Here is a 20290-nt window from a genome sequence, read left to right as displayed (position 1 = left end):
TTCCTCAACACTGCCCCTCTCCCATTCACATTGTATAAAATTCTGTACATGGAAATCATACATCTAGCCAGATTTTCTTCATTACGTGTTTTTACCTGCTCCTTCCTGATGGCAACAGTAATAGCTGGGATCACAAAAGGTCCAATATCAGCCCACTTTAAATAACGTTAGAAAGAAATCTCATTCCCTAACTATTGTACCAATTAGTCTTTATAGTATGAAATTGTATGAAGTTTCTTAAGATATATATAGTTTACATTGTATACTGCATAGTCACTGCTAAGTAAGTATGACTAAAGAACCCCAGCTCATTGCAAGGAGGAGGACAGCCCCCACCCTGAAGAATAAAGGGTACCCCAGACTACCCAGATCATGCCAGCATCCCAGCCCCTCAGACACCTCTGCGAAACCCTCCCTTTATCTGGCATCAGAGATAAGTAACTGTAGCAAGACCAATTCCAGGGACATCTAGGTCAAGAAAGAAGTAGATGGATGACACCACCATAGAATTATAGTTGTTTTGCAAAACAGTAGTGTATGTTAAGTTGCGATTGGTCAAATCATGTTGTACTTGAAAGCTTGAAAGGCATAAGAACCCTGTGTAAAACCACATTCAGGGTGCCCCAATATGAATGGGACACCTCATGCACATGAATAAAGAATTACTCTTGTAATTCTATACTTTGCGTCCCAGCCTCTCTCCTCGGTCAACACAAGCCAGTTGTGAAATTTTCATAACAATAAGCACAGCAGATAGAGATGAGATCTTCTACTTCCATTCAGAAGGAATTACCATCCACTGCTATGACAGACAGACAGTGAAGCCAGATACAGATTCTTCTAGAAGTTGGATCTTGGAGAAAGAGGAATATCTTATCATTTATAATATCAGGTTATATGCAAAAGACTTCCACATCAGTCCAAAAGACCATTCTGTATGTCATTTCAGGGGTAAAACACCATCTGTTGAGGATGATCCCATCATTACTCAACAGAAAACAACTCTAAAACTGTGTATGAGAATGCAAAATATAAGTGGTCCCCTCTCCACATAGGCTCCATTTAATTACTTTGAAGTTCATTAGTAGTTTTCTCCTTTTTCCCCTAGAGCTAACAAAATTCTTCAGAAGGTGGTGTTCTTGTTGAGGTTTCCCATTTTACGCTGTCATAAGAGAGCTCTTCTATAGATACAGATGTCTCCTGACAGCAAGTAATACGAGGAAACAAGACTTCAAATACATGTAAACACTTCACTTACATAAGCCTACAATGAGGCATTACTGACCAACTTTACATACAAAATAAATTAAGAGTCATGGAAACAGAGGGGAGACAGTCCTTCCATATCCCTTCATCACGAACAAACTGCAACAATTATCTCACGGAAATGAATGTAACCCTATCAGCAATTGTGAAGTCAGAATCCAGTATTTCCATGACTAGTACATAACAGGAAACAGATTACAGAAAAATTTGGAAAATGTTAGGAATAAGTTTGTGTTCCATATAAAAGATGATTCTGAATTTAAAACTTCTCTTTGGTAAAATAGCCAGAAATTTCTGGGCAATCTGTAGCAGTATTTATTTCCTATGTTTCTAATCAAATTATGTAAGTGAAAGCTCTGTCTACTTTGGACCAAAGCCTTTCAACATTAATATCTATTAGTGTAAAAAGCTAATACTCTCTATTATAGCAATCTCTTTTTATCCAATGTAAACAAGTTTCTCAACTACTACGGTGATTCTAAAGTCCCTGTGACTGATCAGATACATACTACTTGTTGAGCTAGCCTGAGAAGCAAGAAGAGGACAGCTGCAAATACTGTTTTAACAGAAAAAAAAACAGAGCAGATAAGACAATAAAAGGCACATGCAATTCTCAAACACATTTTGATTTTGGTCAAACTTCAACAACTTGATGAGAGAAGCTAAGATAAAGTTTGATTATTTCCCCCCCCGCCCCAGTTCAGCAAGTAAGTGTGAGAAATGAGCTGAACTTTGCTTCAGCTACTTGGTATATTTCTATTTGTGTGCTCGGTTATAGCATCTAACTAATCCTTACAAGTACCCTGGAATGGCCCAGAGACTCTGGTTTACAAGAAGCCATTTAGGTAAAGAGAACCGAATTGATGGTAGACTGATAAGCGAACAAAGGACGGTGGAAGGTGATAAGTGGATAAAGGCCACCTGGGGGGTGACTGAAGAAAAGAAGGATATGGACACTAGATCAAGAAGATGACCACCAGGATGTTTGTAACTACTAACATTAGACAGTAGATATTAGCAGAGACTGTGAAACAATGTATTGTTAATTAAAGGTTTGTGTCTTTAGGCGGTCGGGAAGAATGTGAGCTCCAACTTCTCAGCCAATGAGAAGAGAGACAGGTATTCAGGCGGCCGGGAAAGAAAGGTATAAAATATCTAAAAAACTAAAGATGTGTGTGCCTCTACTTTGAGATGCACCCGATTCAGCGCTGCTTCGTACAATAAACCTTTGCTCCAGTGACTTCGTCCTCTTTAAAATTTTAAGTGTGAGCCGGTGTTTCTCACAATTTGGGGGCTCGTCCGGGATCCAGCACTCCTGTTCCTGCGAGGCGAGACAGCGAAGAGGGGATGGCGCGCCCCGCTGATTTCAGTGGTCTCCAACCCACTGTCTCATCCCGTGAGGGGCAGCAGGTCCTATCCGGACAGAGGACTCCCGGAGCAAAGGAGGGGAAAGGAAGAATTGAGTTAACGGGATTGAGTTACGCGCGGCAGCCGATAATTTCTGTGCACGGGACCCGGGTAAGAAAATTGACTGTTAAGTACTACTCGGGCGGCTGGGATAGCGGGATTGGGACTGTGTGTGTGAGACGCAGAATTGTCTGCGGAGCGAGTGTGGAGCCCTTCTAACTGCGGTTCCGTTTCTCCGCGAGGAGACCGGCCAGTGAAGGGGCGAAGCGAAACGGTTCCAGGTGAAAAAGTCCCACGGGAAAGTAAAATGGGAAATAGGCCTAGCAGAGAGAAGGCTATAAAGAATCAAGGACTTGAAAGTCCTGGTGCGAGCATTCCACCCGACAGTCCTTTAGGGGTGATGCTCGGGAAGTGGGGGCAGGGTTGCACCCGGGGAAAAGATAAAAAACCAATGATACAGTACTGTATGTTTGAGTGGGTGAAAGAACCTATTAGATCTGACCCACTGTACTGGCCGCAGTTCGGGTCAATGGAGAATTGGTTGTGCCAGGCTTTGAATCTCTACGTATGTAGTAAGACTCCAGTAAACCAAGAAGAAATTGAATATGCTTCATGTTGGAGGAGGTCTCACTCCTTATTCATGACAAAAGACCTCGGGGGAAAGAAGATTAAGAAGAGAGAAGAAAGTTGGGAACCTCTGGATCATTTGCCACCCCCATACAACCCTGAATTCGACGAAACAGAAGAAGATTGGGGGGGGGAGGAGGAGGATAATGAACGGGAAGGGGGGGACTCTGTGAGACCGGGTGCCCCTCTGCTCGGGGAGACTCGGAGAACCCGGGTCACTGAATTAGATCAGATAGTAAGGGATGTTCGGAATTTTCCTTTGCCGTCTTGTAAAGGGGAACATAAGGAGGGTATGTTCCCTTTAAGAGAGGTACCCATGCCGGGAGCCCCGGGGGGGGTGGGCTTTGTGAATGTACCTCCGACTAGCACCGAGGTGCGGGAATTTAAGAAAGAGATGAAAAAGTTATTAGAGGACCCTTTAGGGTTGTCAGAGCAGCTCGACCAGTTTCTGGGCCCTAATCTTTACACTTGGGATGAAATGCAGTTCATTTTAGGAGCCCTGTTCACACCGGAAGAAAGACAAACGATCCGGGCTGCGGGTATTAGAATTTGGGAGCGAGAAAATCCTCCCGATATCCCTGGGGGAGTCCTAGGGGAACAGAAATTCCCTGTGACCAGGCCTGCCTGGGATCAGAATAATGCGGAGGGGAGGAATAATATGTCTGATTACAGAAGATTAATAATCAGGGGAATAAAAGAGGCAGTCCCAAAAGGACAGAATTTTGACAAAGCCTTTGAAAGCACGCAACAAAAAGATGAATCTCCTACAGATTGGCTGGAAAGGTTAAGGAGAAATATACAACAATACTCAGGAATAGATCCCGAGAATGATGTGGGGCGAGAGTTGTTGAAGGTTAATTTTGCCACTAAGGCGTGGCCTGATATAAAGAAGAAGTTAGAGAAACTGGAAGACTGGCATGATCGGAGCTTGAATGAATTGTTGCGAGAGGCTCAGAAAGTGTATGTCAGGAGAGATGATGAGAAGCAGAAAGCTAAAGCTAAGTTGATGGTGGCAGCAGTGGAACAAGTAACGGGGCGGCAGCCTGAGAGAGGGAGAGAGAGAGAGAGAGAGAGGTGGTGTGAACGTGGCAGAGGTCCCAGCCGCGGGCCACAGCGTGAGCGCAGAGAATATAAGGTTCAACCGGCTGGGAGGGGGAACCCTCATGGGTGGCAAGTAGGTCCTAGAAGGTGTTTTCATTGTGGGAGAGAGGGGCACTTTAAGAGGGATTGTCCGATGAGGCAGAAGGAAAACGGAGTGTTTCGAGTAATGGAGCGGGATGATTATTCTTTAGAATAGGGGTGTCAGGGGCTCTACCTTCTGGGGTCGAACCATCACATTGAGCCCTTGATAAATGTAAAATTAGGACCCCAGAAGGAGGAATATGTATTCCTAGTGGACACAGGAGCAGAAAGAACAAGTATAACCAAAATCCCACAGGGATATGAAATTGGGGAACTTACGACGAACGTGGTTGGGATAAAAGGGGAAGGGTTTTCAGTCCCTATTGTAGAGCAAGTAACTATACAAGGGAATAACCGAGAAGTAAAAATGGACTTAGTAGTGATACCTGAAGTAGGAGCGAACTTATTGGGGAGGGATTTACAGATATTGTTAGGGATCGGAATAGTTCCAAAAGATGATAGGATGATGGTGCAGCTTTATAAGTTGACCACAGAGGATGAAAAAGTGATTAATCCAATAGTCTGGGTGGCGGAGGGAAACCGGGGAGGACTGGACATACCCCCCCCTCAAAGTGGAATTAAAGAAAGAAAGTCAGCCTGTGCGTGTAAAACAATATCCTATATCTCTAGAAGGGAGGAAGGGGCTCCAACCTGTAATTGAGGGATTGTTGAAAGATGGTCTCTTAGAGCCCTGCATGTCTCCTTATAATACACCTATTTTACCCGTCAGAAAGTCGGATGGGAGTTGGAGATTAGTGCAAGATTTAAGGGAGCTGAATAAAATTGTTCAGACACGTCACCCGGTAGTACCCAATCCTTATACATTGCTAAGCAAAATACCTCATGAACACAAGTGGTTCAGTGTAGTAGACCTTAAAGATGCTTTTTGGACCTGTCCCTTGGCGGTGGAAAGTCGGGACATGTTTGCCTTTGAATGGGAGAACCCGGTAACAGGGAGGAGGCAGCAATTCCGCTGGACCATGTTACCACAGGGGTTTACGGAATCACCCAACCTTTTTGGGCAAGTGTTGGAACAAATACTTGAGGAAATTTCGTTTTCCCCAGGGATCAAGCTGCTTCAGTATGTAGATGATTTACTAATATCGGGGGAAGAGGAGATGGAGGTTCGATCTGCAACCATCAAATTACTTAACTACTTGGGAGAAAAAGGGCTCCGAGTCTCAGAAACTAAGTTGCAGTTTGTAGAAAAGGAGGTGAGGTACCTCGGGCACTTGATCAGCGAAGGGAAAAGGAGAATAAACCCAGAACGAATTTCTGGTATTGTAACAACTCCAATTCCAAGGAGTAAGAAAGAAATAAGAAAGTTTTTGGGCCTCCTTGGATACTGCCGACTATGGATTGATAATTTTAGCCAACATGTGAAATTTTTGTATGAAAAATTGCAAGAAGAGACAGAAGACCCCCAGTGGACAGCAGAGGAGCGGCAGCAGTTTGAAGAACTTAAAAACTAATACAAGCACCTGTATTGTCTCTTCCTTCCCTAGGAAAGCCATTCCACCTTTATGTAAATGGTGAGGGTGGAATGGCCTATGGAGTGTTAGCCCAGGTCTGGGGAGGGCAGAAACAACCAGTAGCCTATTTATCTGAAGTATTGGATCCGGTGTCACGAGGGTGGCCAACCTGTGTGCAAGCGGTGGCAGCAACAGCTTTACTGGTGGAGGAAAGCCGGAAACTGACCTTTGGGGAAACACTGATAGTATCCACCCCCCACATAGTGAGAACAATATTAAGCCAAAAATCCGGACGGTGGTTGACTGATTCTAGGATTCTGAAATATGAAACCATCTTAATGGAAAAAGATGACTTAGTTTTAACTACTGACAAAAGCCTCAACCCTTCCCAATATTTATATGGGAAGACAGAGGAAGAGGTACCAGGGCATAATTGTCTCGATATCATAGAGTATCAAACCAAAGTTCGGGAGGATCTAGGAGAAAAAGCATTGCCTGAGGGAAAGAGAATCTTTATCGATGGATCATCTCAGTGTATAAATGGGAAGCGTCACAGTGGATATGCAATTGTAGATGGTATACAAACCAGTATTGTGGAAAAAGGAAGGCTTCCAAACTCCTGGTCAGCTCAGACATGTGAACTATATGCCTTGAAGCGAGCTCTGGAGCTATTGGAGGGAGAAAATGGAACAATATACACAGATTCTAAATACGCCTTTGGGGTGGTTCATACCTTTAGGAAAATATGGAAGGAAAGGGGGCTGGTCTCCTCTAGAGGAAAAGGATTAGTGCATGAACAACTAGTGTCGGAAGTGCTGGAGGCTTTGAACAAACCAGAAGAGACTGCTGTGGTGCATGTAGCTGGGCACCAAAAGGGGAATACACTGGAAGCCAAGGGTAACAGATTGGCTGATGAACAAGCAAAGCAGGCGGCCCTGGGCGAGGTCATAGAAATGCGAATCTTAGTACCTGGTAAAGAAATGCCTATTAAGCTACCAGTATTCACTCAAGAAGAAGAGAAATCCTTTCAAGAGATGGGGTGTGTAAAAACCCAGGAAGGGAAATGGGTTCTCCCGGATGGGAGGCAAATGTTAAACAAGGCAATAACTCGAGAGGTACTGTCCAGACTGCATTCAGAAACTCATTGGGGAACACAAGCCTTATGTGACCAATTTTTGAGAACTTACAGTTGTTTGGGTGTGTATGCGGTGGCAAAACAAATAGGGGATCACTGTTTGATATGCCAGAAAGTAAACAAAAAAAGTGATGAGAAAACACCCTAATGGAGGACGAAGATTAGCCCTCAGACCATTCCAGAGCATCCAGGTGGATTACACAGAGCTTCCTAAGGTACAAAGGTGGAAATACCTGTTAGTGATAGTGGATCATCTCACGCACTGGGTAGAGGCCTTCCCTACTACCACTGCTTCAAACATTGCCAAAATTTTATTAGAACAAATTGTTCCTCGATATGGAATAATAGAAAGGGTAGATTCTGATAGGGGAACCCATTTCACTGCTAGGGTATTGCAGCTGGTATGCACAGCTCTGGGAATTCAATGGGACTTCCACACTCCCTGGCATCCTCAAAGCTCTGGTAGAGTTGAGAGGATGAATGCAACTCTCAAAACACATATCACCAAGCTGGTAATAGAGACTAAGTTGCCCTGGACCAAATGCCTGCCCCTAGCCCTGTTGAGAATTAGGACTGCTCCAAGGAAGGATTTAGGAGTATCTCCCTATGAAATGCTATTCGGACTTCCATATCCGGGAAGGGAAGAAGGTGTGCCAATTCCTGAAATTAATGATGTCGTTCTTAAAAATTACCTGTGGGGGTTAGCCCAATCTCTTACAGATTTGAGACAGCGTGGATTGCTGCCTCAGACGGCTCCACTGGATTTCAAACTACACCAGATACAGCCTGGAGACTGGGTACTAGTGAAGTCCTGGCAAGAGGATACTCTGACTCCAGCGTGGGAAGGACCTTTCCTGGTACTCCTGACAACAGAAGCAGCTGTGCGAACTAAGGAAAAGGGGTGGACACATGCTACACGGGTAAAAGGACCAATAGCCCCACCTCCTGGAGAGTGGACAGTAACCCAGGGAAGTGATCCACTGAAATTGACTCTTAAAAGACAGAATTGGTAAAATCGAGAGTAATGAAATAAAAGTGTAATACCTGGGGAGGTTACCAGCAAAGGTTCTAAAAACTAAAGCCAAGGGCAAGACTGGGTCAGTCTCTTCACTCCTCTTCTGTGAGCGGTCTCCGCTGCTGGCTGCAATCCAGTAGGCGTTGAGAGATGGGAGGGAAGGCTGTGCCAGACCTTGGCAGGTTTTATGCTACCATACTAATGAACCTTGTGACCATCCCTCTGTGTTACAGTCAAATGGAAGATAACCAATTTGTAACATTAGGGAATGAAATAGCAAAAAGCTTTAATTTGAGTAATTGTTGGGTATGTGGAAGCCCGAGGGGATCTGAAGAATGGCCATGGGTAGCCCGGCCTGTGCAGCCTAAGTGGCTGGTGAGTAGCTTAAGTACAGTACGCCATGGAACAAAGGTCTGGGCAGAAGAGGGAGCTGCATGGAAAATATTGTACCCAGGAAAAGGGAATTATTGCCTGAACAGAACCAGATCGGGAGGGAAATATTTAGGGAAAAGTGAATGTGAGTGGACATTATCACCAGGAATGGATTGTTATGACTCACTGCGTACTCCTTATAATTGCCGGAGGTACCAAGGAAGATGGAACCAAACACACATTAAGCTTAGAGATGGCACCTGGGTAAGATGTTCCTTCCATGAACCTTGGCATGCTGGTTGCAGGGCAGCGGCAAGAGAGATTGGCAAAAAGGGGGGTTTTAAAGATTCTCTGTTCCTGGCTTGTCAGCGGGACAATACTACCAGCAAAAACCATGTAATAAGAGTCTATCAATGGGCTTGGCAAAATTCAAATGGGACCAGAACATATTTCACAAAGTTCTGGTCAGCTACAAACCGAACGATAAGAGAGGGAGGATGTAACTGTAAATGGCATCCGGATGCAGAGGCCTTTGAATGTGACTATTGTGACTCCAATGGGGATTTAAACGCCTCAGGAGGACCATGGGGCACAGAAGATCCGCTATACTATGAAACACCACAAGATGATGAAACATGGGACGGTCCCTTTGCCAACGGGGCTTGGGCCTTAGAGGGCCATTATTGGATTTGTGGGAAACATGCTTACCGAAGATTACCTCCAAACTGGTCAGGAGTCTGTTATGTTGGATATGTAATGCCTTTCTTTTTCTTGCTGTCTAATACACAGGCAGCTGGGCTGGGGGTCCGGCTATATGATGAATTGAGGAGAAAGAAACGAACAACGATCGAAATGGGAGGAACTCAGAATTGGGGGCAGGATGAATGGCCCCCACAACGCATAATAGAAACATATGGACCAGCAACATGGGCACAAGATGGTAGCTGGGGATATCGAACACCTGTTTATATGCTCAATAGAATAATTAGGTTGCAAGCAGTGCTTGAAATAATTACCAATGAGACAGCCTCAGCCTTAGACTTAATAGCAGTCCAACAAACACAGATGCGAACTGCCATATACCAAAATAGACTGGCACTAGACTACCTATTAGCAGAAGGGGGGGGGTATGTGGCAAATTTAACACATCAGAGTGTTGTCTTCATATTGATGACAACGGACAAGCTGTAAGAGATATAGCAGCAAACATCAGAAAACTAGCACACGTCCCAGTGCAAAGGTGGAAATCTATGATGGATGTCAACTGGTGGAATGATTTTTTTGGAATATCTTGGTGGAAGAAGGTAGGCTTCATTCTATTATGTGCTCTTGCTGGACTGCTGTTCATACCTTGTTTTATTCCTTGTGCAGTGGGATTAATTTCTAGAGTGGTAGAAGGAATGCAAGTGACCAGTCTATCGAATGTGGATGCTGTGAATCAAGGTGCTACATCGCAGAGGATAATGGTCTTAAGAAAAAGAGATCACCGAAAAGAAGAACAAAATGAAAGATTACAGTTATTGTTGAATAAATGGGAAGAAGATAATAAGCTTCAGCAAAAATGTAATAAATAAAAAGGGGGTGGATTGTGAGAAATGAGCTGAATTTTGCTTCAGCTACTTGGTATATTTCTATTTGTGTGCTCGGTTATAGCATCTAACTAATCCTTACAAGTACCCTGGAATGGCCCAGAGACTCTGGTTTACAAGAAGCCATTTAGGTAAAGAGAACCGAATTGATGGTAGACTGATAAGCGAACAAAGGACGGTGGAAGGTGATAAGTGGATAAAGGCCACCTGGGGGGTGACTGAAGAAAAGAAGGATATGGACACTAGATCAAGAAGATGACCACCAGGATGTTTGTAACTACTAACATTAGACAGTAGATATTAGCAGAGACTGTGAAACAATGTATTGTTAATTAAAGGTTTGTGTCTTTAGGCGGTCGGGAAGAATGTGAGCTCCAACTTCTCAGCCAATGAGAAGAGAGACAGGTATTCAGGCGGCCAGGAAAGAAAGGTATAAAATATCTAAAAAACTAAAGATGTGTGTGCCTCTACTTTGAGATGCACCCGATTCAGCGCTGCTTCGTACAATAAACCTTTGCTCCAGTGACTTCGTCCTCTTTAAAATTTTAAGTGTGAGCCGGTGTTTCTCACATAAGGAAACACTTGACAATAAGTGAATTAGCATCATTTCAACCTATGCTTTTATAACATGTATTAGCAGTGGTTAAGCATGCACAATCATCCTTCACCCCTATTCAACCCTTTAAACATAACCATATCGTCACATTACACTGAAGAAATGGAACAGACTGAGAAAAAAATATACTTTTGATTATAATTTAAGTCATAACCCACTTAAATCCTCTTTTTAAAATAGCCCACCAAGCCCACAACTTATTCTCCAGCAAATAAGGCAGACAAATATTCAAACTGCAACATTTGGAAGCGGTACTCAACCACAAAAAGTTTAGGTCCCTAATTTACTCCAAATTGTCATAAAATGAGAACTGGATAATCTCCAAATTGAGTTTCCAAACCCTAGTTAAACCATACAACTGCCTATGGCAAACATGATATATCAATGAAATATGACCAAAAACATCCACCCCTTGTTAGATAAATGCTAAATAGGAAAAGCCTAGAAAAGAATGAATGTGGGAAATAGAGTCACTTTCTTCAATTTCTGGGGTGAGAATTGAAAAATTTGTATCCTTCGCCTCTTGTTTTGGTCAGATCCAGAGAAGCTGTCCTACAGCTAGTTTTACACTTACAAGTACTACCCATGCTATTCTGTGGGTTCAGTTAAAGTTCGCTCAGACAGCTAAGATTTACGTGCATCTGGAGCAACAGTGTGTGCCAGTAGCAACCTTGAGAGCAGGGGAGGAATGAGAAACATAAGTTACACATCCTGAAGCTCACCCTGACAAAAACAGAACACAGTCTGGGAACCGAAACTTGTCCTGGTAGCAGAGTACCTGTTATTGTGATAAGCTCAGTAGAAGGTAGAAAATATTTTTTAAGTCCATGATTGGGCATTACGAGGGGAGTGGGTTTGTGTCTTAGCGTATATAAGTTTCTCGGTATAGCAATAAAGATGGTCGGATTTGGATTCGCTTCCTGCATGACCTACGAGTCCGTGATTTCTTCATATGCCACAAATGGCGCCCGAACAGGGTTAAAGATTCAGTACGACGGTGATCAAGGATCGGTGGCGTACCCCCGTGAGCCGGACAGAAGACATTGATCACCAAGGAGCTCCTATATACTCATCGCTGCATGATATAAGGTTAGCACAGCGAGGGGCCGGGGAAGGTATTATTATAATGGGGCAGTTTGCGATGAAAGCGCAGCAGATACATAAAGCACTTTTAATGAAAATCGTTAACAAATAAGGATTAAAGTTACAGCCTCTTAAGCTTGTACAGCTTTTAGTATGGATTCGGGATCATTGTCTGTGGTATCCCCCCAACGGGTCTTATGATCCTTCTGACTGGCAGAAAGTGGCAGAATGCTTGCAAGCACGACTAATTATTGATCATGATGTTAATCCTGATAATATCGTAACGTGGCATGTCATATATACAGCGTTAAGAACATTCCTCCCTACCGATAAAGTGTTTGCTAACTCAGATTTTCCACCTCCGCTGGCTGATTTATTAACTTTAGAGGATACAGCTCCGGCTGGTTCAGACCCTGACGCTGAGCCTGTCTGTGATTCAGCTCAGCAGCCGCAATTGCCGTTAGCTGCTACAGTAGAAGCAGCCGACGACTTAGACTCACAGATACCTGAGGATCCCTTCGATCCAGGTCCTATTGACTCTGATCAAGAGCCTGATTTGTACCCGTCTTTGACTCCGGTTAAAGCTATGGTGGCTTCTGCACCAACCGCGGAACAGATCTTACAAAATACTAGACGAATGATTGCTAGTCGTGCCTCCATTACGCATCCGCCGCCTTATGCTCCTTCTCTAGACGTGCCTCCTAATGATTCTCATGATAAGGCAAGAAGGGAGTTCGTGGAAGAGTGTAGAAAAAGGGCTTTGCAAGAGGGTGATATTGAAATGCTTCAAGCTATGCCGGTCATCTATAGACCCCAACAGCTTCCTCACTATGAGACACTGACATATGAAGTTATCAGAGAGTTACGAAAATCCATTAAGGAAAATGGTTTACAATCCTCCTTTACTATTAATTTGCTGGAAGCGATATCGGAGTCGTATGTTATGGTTCCTGCGGATTGGAAAATGGTGTTAAAGTTGATGTTAACGGCAGGGCAATATTCCATCTGGTTAACAGAATATCGTGAGTTGGTTGCTGCCCAAGCATTAGAAAATTTGACAGCTGGGCATCCTATTGGGGCTGATCACTTGATGGGAGAAGGGCAATACGTGACTTCAGCAGCACAAGTTCAAATGAATAGATTAGCTTTCCAACAAGCATCTACGCTCGCCTTACGGGCTTTAAAGCGAGTTCCCGATGGTAAACGTACAGAACTGTCATTTGCGAGTATCCGACAGGGAGCGCAAGAGCCTTACATAGAATTCATAGACCACTTGCAAACAGCTATTTCTTGACAGATTGAACTTCCAGGAGCTGCTGAACTTTTATTAATGCAATTAGCAGTGGAAAATGCTAACACTGAATGCCGCAGGGCTTTAGACCCTATACGTGGCAAGGCCACCACTTCGAATGAACTTATTAAAGCGTGTCAGCATGTAGGAACGGAAGAACGCAGGTTTGAGATGTTAGCGACGGCATTGGCTCAGCAACTAACCGTGGCTCGTGCTGCTATTAAATGTTTTTTGTGTGGGCAGGACGGACACATGAGAAAGGATTGCCCAAAACAAAGGGGAGAAAGGGATAAGAATGAATCATGTCCTCGGTGCCAGAAAGGATATCATTGGAGCAATCAATGTCACTCTAAATATGATAAAAATGGTAATCCCTTACCCTCTCCGCGGTCGGGAAACGCCAGGAGGGGCGTGCGGTCCGGTGCCCCATGCAATCCCAACAGGGCCCAAGGCCAGACACTGCAATTAGTACCACAGCAGGGGAATGGATAAGCAATGCAGGCATGGAAAATAGTCCAACTATTTGTCAATTTGTTGTTTATTCTGCTTTGAAACCAGTGAAAACACAATTTCCTACTCTGTTGTTTTTATCATTACATGGATGATATTTTAATTGCTGTGCCTGATGAGTTTCAGTTACAATCTGCGTTTGCTGAGGTGAAATTGGCCATGGAACGCTACGGACTTTGGATTGCACCTGAGAAGGTACAGTCTATACCACCTTGGAAATATCTGGGTTGGCAAATCTTAGATAAAACCATTATTCCACAACCCATACAAATTGTCAATACAGTAACTACATTGAATGAGTTACAAAAATTATTGGGAACCATTAATTGGCTACGACCTTTATTGGGGATTTCTACAGAATTATTATCTCCCCTGTTTGACCTTTTGAAAGGCGATTCTGATTTGTCATCCCCAAGATCGATTACCGGGGAAGCTTCACAAGCATTGCAGATTGTGGCAGAAAGGGTTAATACAGCCTTTGCATCCAGGTATGATTTAAATTTACCTGTCCATCTATTTTTAATCCCTAATTCTTTCCAGCCATATGCGATTATTGGCCAATGGGATGAAAAGGAACAACAGCTATTTGTACTAGAATGGATTTTCCTTCCTCATTCATTTTCAAAAACTGTAACTACTTTGCTTGAGATGTTTGTGAGATTAATTTCTACAGGTCGACTGCGATGCCAGCAACTTTGAGGAACTGATCCGGATTTCATTCATATGTACATCAGGAAGGAAGATTTTACGGTAATGCTTCGTGAGAGTTTATCTTTACAGGCAGCCTTTGCGGACTACCTTGGCAAAATACTTTATACTCTGCCGAAGCACCGTCTGCTTAACTCCCTAAAAGATGTTCCTCTACAGCCTCTTTTTTTGCAGCAATCTTCGCCAATCCCTAATGCCCGAACGGCATTCATTGATGGCTCTGGAAGAACGGGCAAAGCTGCTGTTGTCTGGCAAGAGGCCACACGTGGGTGGCAAAACTCTGTTGTTTTTCAGTCAGGTTCTACTCAATTGGTTGAGCTTACAGCTGCCATCCATGCATTCAGTTTATTTCCTGCTGAACCCCTTAATGTTGTCACTGACTCTGCCTATGTCTTTGGTATTATACAAAGATTAGAAAAATCCTTTTTAAAGGAAGTTGCAAATCAGGACTTGTTTGATCTCCTCTCCAGGTTGTATGTATTGATTTCACGGAGAGCTCATTCTTATTTTGTGTCTCATTTACGTTCTCACACTACATTGCCTGGGCCTATGGTTGAAGGTAATGCTGTTGCCGATTCTTTTACTGTGACTGTTGTGGTACCTAAGAAACTTCAACAGGCTCAACTCTCCCATGAATTTTATCATCAGAACGCCAAGGCACTCTCCAAGGATTTCCAGCTTACACTGCAGCAGGCACGAGAAATTGTCTCTGCTGTCCGGATTGCCAGCGTCTCCTGCCGCTTCCTACACAGACTGGATCTAATCCTCGTGGATTGCAGCCCAATGAACTATGGCAAACTGATGTTACTCATATTTCTGCGTTTGGAGTTTTTCGCTTTGTACATGTTACTGTTGACACCTTTTCTGGGTTTATTGTTGCTTCTGCACACAGGGGCGAAAAGGCTAAAGATGTCTGTCGCCATTGGCTTCGTGCAATTGCTGTTTTAGGTATTCCACAGAAAATTAAGACTGATAATGGGCCAGGCTATGTCACCAGACAGACAAAAACCTTTTTAGCTGAGTGGGGTATCCTGCACGTTACAGGTATTCCCCATTCTCCGACTGGTCAAGCAATTATAGAGCGTTCTCATCTTACTCTGAAAAATATGCTTCATAAACAAAAAAGGGGGAATCCCCTGGGTATCACACCTCAGGAACAATTAGATAAAGCCACTTATGTTCTAAATTTTTTGAATCTTATGCGTGCTGACAGTTTGACTGCTAATCGACGGCGATATGGTTTGCCGGATCAGACAAATATGAAGCCTACTGCATTTTATAAAGACTTACAATCAGGACAATGGATGGGCCCAGTCCCCTTGTTGTCATGGGGACGTGGTTATGGTTGTGTTTCTTTATCCACAGGACCATACTGGTTACCTGCGAAAAATATCAAGCCCGCCAACACTATATAGAAAGACGCAGAATCTGTTGAAGACGTCTCTCAAGGTGAAGATAAAGAGGAAGATTCTAATCTTCCTCAGGTTTAATCATGTCGCATGTGTTTCGCATTATCATATGTATGTTATGTAGCTCAGTAACTAGAGCTTATGTCTATTGGGCGCATGTTTTAGACCTGCCTGTGTTTAGGCCTCTCACATGGTGGGATCTAGTGTCACCTTTAAGTAATAATGACACGAGATGGATGAAAGGAGTTTGATTACCACCACCTTGTGACGATCTTAACAATTCCTTTGAGACTAGCCAGATATTTTATAGTGACTTACATGTGTGTCACATGGGCCAATGTTACTAGGCCCAAGAATCAATCTCCTTATATAAATTTTACTACTCAGCTACATCTTATTGGATTAAAACTAAATGGCAAAACTAATTACACTATGGTCACTCTGCCAAGTCCAAGCAATACCGACGAGGAAGGTATTATCCCATATTTGTCTTCTTTCCCAGCATGCAACCTGCAAAATTGCAAGATCTACAACAATTGGCTCGGAGACCGTGTCTGAGGTTGTATCCTCAAAGACAAAATTTGTCATTTGGGTTTGTTATTGACTGGGGTCCGCATGGCACCTTTTGGAATCAAAAATACAATTGTTTAGCATTATCTTTTAGTGAGGATAATGCGAGCCTAATTTGGCATGATGGGAAATGGCAGGCCCTTTGATTCTAAGGACAATCATTCTAGCATTAAAACTATGGAGATTAGTTTTGCCAGGTTTAACACGAACTGTACATGAGTTGTATATGCAGAAAAATATTACCTTAATCTGATGGGTTTTGCATTGTGCTAACATAACTGTGTGTACTACTCACCCATATGTATTTGCATTAGCTTGTAATCTTAATGTAACCTTTAATGATAGTTTGTATTCATTAGAAGCACAATCCTTTTCTTTAAGAATTGTATTACACATGTTGATTTAGCATTAGGAAATTATTGTTCTTTTAGAAGATGACCAGAAGTATGGATACCTGTTAATTTTACGCGTGAATGGGAAGAGCAAGATGGTATAGGTTATTTAGTTAGACTTCTTAAGGATGAAGTTGAAAATACCAAAAAGAGGGTTAAGTGCTTTCTTGAGTGATTAACTTTTGCTATAGTACATGATTACAGGCCCTTGAAGATGCTTTGCTCTTTTTGTTTAATTTTCTTTCTTTTTGGGTTCCTAGGTTCAGTTATTAATTAGACGTGTGATATTCAGTGCCAGGTTGTGATGACCCTTGCTTTGGTTTCTATTCTAACTAATAAAGGAGGGGGAGATGTGGGTTCAGTTAAAGTTCACTCAGACAGCTAAGATTTACGTGCATCTGGAGCAACAGTGTGTGCCAGTAGCGACCTTGAGAGCAGGGGAGGAATGAGAAACATAAGTTACACATCCTGAAGCTCACCCTGACAAAAACAGAACACAGTCTGGGAACCGAAACTTGTCCTGGTAGCAGAGTACCTGTTATTGTGATAAGCTCAGTAGAAGGTAGAAAATATTTTTTAAGTCCATGATTGGGCATTACGAGGGGAGTGGGTTTGTGTCTTAGCGTATATAAGTTTCTTGGTGTAGCAATAAAGATGGTCGGATTTGGATTCGCTTCCTGCATGACCTACGAGTCCGTGATTTCTTCATACGCCACACTATTCTGTCAGATAGGAGAATGAAAAACCCACACACCTGACTAACATATTACGCATGCAAGAATCCTAAGACAGATAAATCATAATGGCATAGAAGTCTGCATCAAGAGAATTCCAGTTATACCAATATGCCAAATAACCATAGACAATCAGGGGGGAGCACAACTCCCTCATATAGGTAAAATAAAGTATTTGCTGAAACTAGGTACAACTTTTCAACAATGACAAGATTTGATTTATGCTACTTAAAAGATATCCTATTTAATAAGTAGTTTACAAGTTTTAGTGCCACAGAACAATAGAAACTTGGTGTGCTTTCCTGTAATTCTAAAATTAAAGTTCCAAATATTAACCAAAACCAGTCTTCTCTTTACCCACAAACTTAGAAAGACATATACTAGTCATTATGGTTTGTCCATTTGTATCGTTGACTTTTTTTTTCATTCACCTAACTCCAGGTAAATTTAAACTCATTTTAGATGCTCTGATCAAACCAGATCATATCAAAACCTATCCTCAAACCAGGACAAAACATCACTGTCATTTTGTTTAAACTGTTGCTGCTTGCTACAGTTTCAAATAAGTAACATGTGTTTCATACTTTCCACCTAGGCAGTTATTTAATGGACCCTGAATATATGAAAATATTTCCCTGGTATTATATTTTTGAAAGCTAGCTAACAGTAATTTTCAACTACCAAGTGTCTTAAAGAGTTACATAAAATTGAGAGCATCAAAAAAAACCCAAAAAAACCGTAGTCACCTGATGTTTACACTGGCAACATATCTTCTTCAGTTCTGAAAGTTTTGAGGAGTTTGAAGACAAAACAACCTGGCAATTTCAATTTTCTTTTTCCAGCTTCAATAAATTAAAGATCAGCCCCAGAGAAGCTCTATGTACATGAAGGAGAACAGATAATTTTATCTATATCTAGATAATTAAAAATTTTTTTTTTGAACAAAGAGATGAAAAATTCCCAACTCATGCTAAATGCAGACACGGAGGGAGGAGACTGAGCAAATATTGCACAACAGCTCTCTTGAAACCGAGCATCCAACACACAGTTTTATATCACAGAACTTCCAAACTTACCATGCACAGCATTACACAAAGACCAGTTTCAGCTATACATAGAACTTCCAACAGTTGAATCAAATTAATTTAAAACAATTAACAAATATATACTGACTGGCTTAGAAGTTGCTTATTTTGGTTGACCTGAAACGGTTTAATATACTCACAACTAACAAGAGTATTGCCTGCACCAGTCAATTTAAAAATCAAAATTGCATTAAAGCTTATGCAATGCTTCCTAAGTAGCGCTAAGAAAAAAGTAAGTCAAGATAATGAACGCTTTTTATTCTACTATACCAATATAAGTTTACTCAAAGTGACAAAACCTAGCTACATATAATGGAAATAACTCACAAGAACACTTAGTTTAATGTTTCAGACTGGTTACAGTCACAATGCAAGCAAGTTTCATTTCATGCAAGGCTCAATAATCCAAATTCAGATTTTAAGTTTTTCTCCATGTATAACCACCCAATTAAAAACATAAATAACTGCACAGAGATAACTGACAAATTATGTTTCTAAAACAGACAGGAAAGTCTGTTCTTTCTCTAGCTGACTGCTGTTAAGGCCATACCTTCTATCATGCAGATAGAAATGAGTCGTCGGTATAAAAGCATAAAGTTCTGAGACGCAGTTTTACTTTCGTATGATACAACTGTAAATTGTATGACACAGCGCCATTCCCCCAAACAACTGCACTGTACAGAAAACTTAACGAAGAGAGACCAGACTACAACAGAAGCCCCATCTATGCACCACAGCGGCTGCAAGAGTAAGACCTCCTAGCAAAGGGTCTCTCGCTCGTATCTGCACATCCCTTGGCCCAGCAAACCCTCTCCCTCATCGTTTCTCCCTAATGGACCACCGAGCACTGTACGAGGCAGGGGCAGGGCGCTTCCCCCACGGCCCTGCCCGGCCGAGGCAAGTCGGCAGGCGCAGGAGGCCGCCACTATCCCTCCCCCGCACTCCCCGCGGCAAGGCCCAAGGCCAGTCCCCAAGGTGACGTAAAAGTCGAGGCTGCTCCTGCGGAAACTACGCCGACTGGTCTGCGCTGCATTGCGCTGCACCACACCGCACTTTACCATGCCGTGCCGTGCCCTGCCTGTCCCACCCGCGACACGGAAGAACAGCCCCGCAGCACTTCCCTACCCAGAAGCTCTCCACGAAGTACGTCATCATCACGCCACCTCAGCGAGCTCGGGCTCAACCGCCGAGACACAACGGAGGAAACAGGCGCCGGCACAGCACTCCTCCCGTTAACAATACAACCGCTCCCTTCCTCACAGCTTCGCCACCCCCGGTCCCGCGCAGGCGCCACAGCTCCTGCGCAGGCGCGTCGCATTTCCCCCCACCCCGGAGGAGGTGGCGGGGGAGCGGCGCGCGCATGCCCAGAGCGCTTGGCCCGACCGCCGCTGAGAAGTGCTATCTCTGAAGTGAAGAAACCCTCATCTCTATAGAAATATAAATATACTTGCAGAAGGCAGATTCAAAAATCTTGAGTAAAATCCCCTCTAAAATATTCACTAACCACTAAGGAGTGATTATACTGAAGGCTGGAATGCATACAAATTATTTGACACCCAGGAGAATAGATTCATGCTGTCTGAAGTGGCTTCATAACCAAGCATCTTTCCATCCACATAGGATAAGATCCTTCAAGGCATTTGATGACTACTAGGCACTTTATTAATAAAGTGTATCTTACCCTCTCCAGTACCTCCTCTCATAGAATTTTACAATTTCAGTGACAGGCTTCTAAAAATGATACGCTTCAGATGAAGTCAAAGAGTCTGGAGAAACTGTTTACTTCAAACCTTTATCTTCTTCAATGATAGTTCAGTTTTCCAGACT

The 20290-nt window shown here is 43.0% G+C and overlaps 1 protein-coding gene across 1 annotated transcript in view; it reads right to left on the bottom strand.

The window, feature by feature from the left end:
* LOC141476798 (F-BAR domain only protein 2-like) overlaps positions 1-19764 on the bottom strand; it is a 148393-nt gene extending 128629 nt beyond the window's left edge. The window contains 1 exon segment of the mRNA XM_074165599.1: positions 19589-19764. Within this exon segment, the coding sequence (XP_074021700.1) occupies positions 19589-19618 (30 nt within the window). The 5' untranslated portion in view covers positions 19619-19764.
* Between the last annotated feature and the right edge of the window lie 526 nt (positions 19765-20290).

Source organism: Numenius arquata, chromosome W, assembly GCF_964106895.1.
Source record: "Numenius arquata chromosome W, bNumArq3.hap1.1, whole genome shotgun sequence".
Taxonomy (NCBI): Eukaryota; Metazoa; Chordata; class Aves; order Charadriiformes; family Scolopacidae; genus Numenius; species Numenius arquata.
The sequence above is the reverse complement of the archived record's forward strand: the minus strand, read 5'-3'. Positions and strand labels throughout refer to the sequence as shown.